This window comes from Frankliniella occidentalis, unplaced genomic scaffold (genome assembly GCF_000697945.3).
Source record: "Frankliniella occidentalis isolate FOCC.00 unplaced genomic scaffold, Focc_3.1 Scaffold33, whole genome shotgun sequence".
NCBI lineage: Eukaryota > Metazoa > Arthropoda > Insecta > Thysanoptera > Thripidae > Frankliniella > Frankliniella occidentalis.
In genome coordinates, this window is record NW_026267163.1 from 356,495 (window position 1) to 359,555 (window position 3,061).

At 62.6% G+C, this 3,061-nt stretch overlaps 1 protein-coding gene across 1 annotated transcript in view; it reads right to left on the bottom strand.

The window, feature by feature from the left end:
* The window catches only part of LOC113208410 (uncharacterized), a 20,868-nt gene extending 18,668 nt beyond the window's left edge, over positions 1 to 2,200 (bottom strand). The window contains exon 1 of the mRNA XM_052265973.1: positions 2,177 to 2,200. Coding sequence (XP_052121933.1) covers positions 2,177 to 2,200 — 24 coding nt within the window. The remainder of the gene's footprint in view (positions 1 to 2,176) is intronic.
* Positions 2,201 to 3,061: the final 861 nt, after the last annotated feature.

Genomic DNA, 3,061 nt, shown 5'->3' on the forward strand with positions numbered 1-3,061 from the left:
CGGCGAGCCGAGGGAAGACACTGAGAGGGGGGGGGGGGATCTCGCTGGTACTTCCCATGTAGCGTGGTACTGGTACTTACAAGAAGATCGTGCTGAAGGGTCCTTGCGTCTCTGCAGAGACACCTCCAGCCGCCTGGGTTGCAGTGGTTGCTGCGCGGCGTGAGGACCTACAATTCCTTGCCCCCCCCCCTGCAAGAGGTTCCGCATTCCAGCAGCAGCCCTCCGTTCGCAGTATCGTGCCACGTCTGGGTTTTCGCCAAGTCACTAGAGTTTGCCAGGCCACTCTAAACACACACACACACACACACACACACACGCAGGATCCCACGAGGCGCCTCACCGCCCTCCCCCAATTCACACATTAATTTGTTTGACGTTCGCGACACGCCCTGGACACGCCCCCGCCCACATACTCCCGCCTATCTTGTTCAGATCACTCGTTTTAATTAATAATTGTGCCCGGGCCTGGAATGCGCGCAAGGCAATGAGGAGCTCGCGGCGGCCGCGGCGCGGATGGCAAGTTCGAGAACTCACTCGGCGGCGCCGCGGCCGCGAACACGAGAACAAGTCATTGGATCAGGCAAAGCTGTTGTTGCGCGCCGCTCTGGCGCAGCCCTATGGAGCCTGGAGCTGTCGTTGGAGTTAGAGAGTCAAGTGGCAGGGCCGGGCTGCACCAGCCTCTCCGGGCCAAGTGTTTGTGCGTTTACGCGCGCCAGGGACTGGGCGAGGCGTGGGCGGCACTCCAGAGCGGGGCGGGGCGGGGGCGGGCAGTGTGCGACCTGCCGCGCACTCAGGCCCCGCAGCAGCTGGCTGGCGTCATTCCGTCCTGAGGCGGTTGTGTGTGAGTGTGTGCGAGGGAGAGAGAGAGAGAGAGTGGCGATGCTTGTCTGCACGTCTTTGGAGACAAGGAAGACCATATGAGAGGGTGCATACGAGAGCCAACATCCTGCGACAGACCCCGAACCGCCCCAGGCCGCCGAGGCCCTGGGGCCCAGGGGGCCGTACACTCCAAACAGCGGCCGGCGTCCACCACCTCGACCACCTTCGCTGTGACAAAACAAGACGATAACGCAACCTTTTCGTGCAGGAATGCAGAGCGGGGGAATTATGGGGGAGGCGTGAGGTAAGGGGGGGGGTGTCGGGAGGGTCCAGAAGCAAACAGCAGACTGCAGGGGGCAGGGCTGCAGGGCAGAGGCATGGGACGACAAGTGCTCCAAGCAGCAGGCCCCCAGCCCAAGCTCTCTCTCACGTCAGCGAGGGTCTTTACACTGAACAGACACGGCCGTCCAGGTACGGGCTGGGCCCCCCACACGACCCCCACTCTGCTGCACCAGATAGCACGAGAGGGGGTCCCGGCTTCCCACACACCAGCCAGGGTCTCATAATGCGCCTCAGTGGATAATGTGTGAAAGATTCTGCGTCACGATTGCCCTGTTAGCGAGTATGGAGATCCAAAGGGGGGCGGGGCGCGCTGCGTTAGGTGTCTTGGCAGCGATGTCGTGTCGTCACCGGCGTCACCGGCGCCGCGCAGGCGCGCGCTGAACAAATACATAATGTGTGCACAGCGTGGGGTCGACAATTACGGTCTTAGCAGGGCAGACACGGCGGGAGAGAGGGAGGGCCGAGGGGGCGGGGAGGGGGCAAGAGCGAGAAAGAGAAAGAGAGCGCGGGGCATATGTGCGTGAGGAAGTGTGCTATCGCGGGCGCACAAGCGAAGGCTCAAACAACCGCGCGACACCGTCTTCCGTGTTTGCTTTTCACGGCTGCTGAGCGCCGCTGGCTGAGCGCCTCTGGCTGAGTGAGCGGCCCGTGCGAGCGCCTCGCCCGCCACGCCCCGTGCTGCTGAGCAAACGCCTGCCTGCTGCAGCAGACACGGTCGAGCATGTCAACCCGTTTCAGGAGGAGCTCTGTCACTGACGCGCGCCCGACATTTACGTGATTCTTTTTTGTCATCTTGATTTCGTTTTCGTGAGAGTTTTCGGGCGGACACTGAAATCCATCTAATTTCGTGCCCGCTCGACTCCCCGACGCCGACGGCCGGGACCAAGCGTGGGTGCGTGGGCCGCGAGCGGAGTGCATTGCCAAGTGCACGCACGGTTACAGCCGCGGCCGGCCAGCTGAGCTGCTGCAACGGCCAGACGGCCAGGACGGGTGGCGGCTGCGGGCTGCACCTCACCTCTGGCTTTTCACGTGACACCATTTTGATTGGAAGTTTGTTTGACCTTCCCGACTACACCCTGGCTTCAACCATTGTGTTTCGCAGTTCAAAGCGAAACTTTCGGAGAGCGAGTTTGTTTTCGAATAGGCGAGGCGCCGGCCACCGGCTGCCATTCGAGAGAGAGAGAAGGAGAACGAAGGAATGCGCGTAAAGGAGTGGGAAGGATGTGGGGAGGGAGGGGATGAATCGCACCTGTCCGCCGTGAGCGCGCACCGTGTCCGTCCGGGCCGGCGGCAGGCGGAGCCCGCAGCGGAGCAGGCGACTGCTCTGAAAGGAATGCACGCCGCGACACTGTCAAAAACTCCTTCATTCATTATTTATCATTTTCAAACTTGTTTAATGTGACAATCGTTATGCCGACTCCTGCGATTTGTCATCATCCCGCTATATCGACGTAGGCAGGTTGTGTACTATATAGACACCGAGCGCGCCGTCGTTGTGCCTGCAGCATAAGCCTGCAGTCAGGGCGTCGTCGTCGTATAAGTTGCACATGCAGCGGAGCGGCCTAGATTCCACTGACGGGACGACGTGTGGGCTCGTGTCTCGCGGGCCTGGCCTGGCCAATGAATGCGCTCACTCACACACAGAGAGCGCGCGCGCGCGCACACGCACGCACATCCTGCCTGAGCGCAGCCCTTTGCGTGAGGCGAAGCGTCATCATCCAACCTAACCGCCATCCAGCAGAGCAGCAGCACCCCTCCGCCCACACCCCACACACCCGACACTCGACAGTCGCACCGGCCGACGCGACGCCGCCGCCCCTTCCCGCCCCCTCCCGCGCCGCCGGTCCCGGGGGCGTGGGAGGATGCGGGGCGGGCCGGGGCGCGGCGGGCGGGCGGGGCG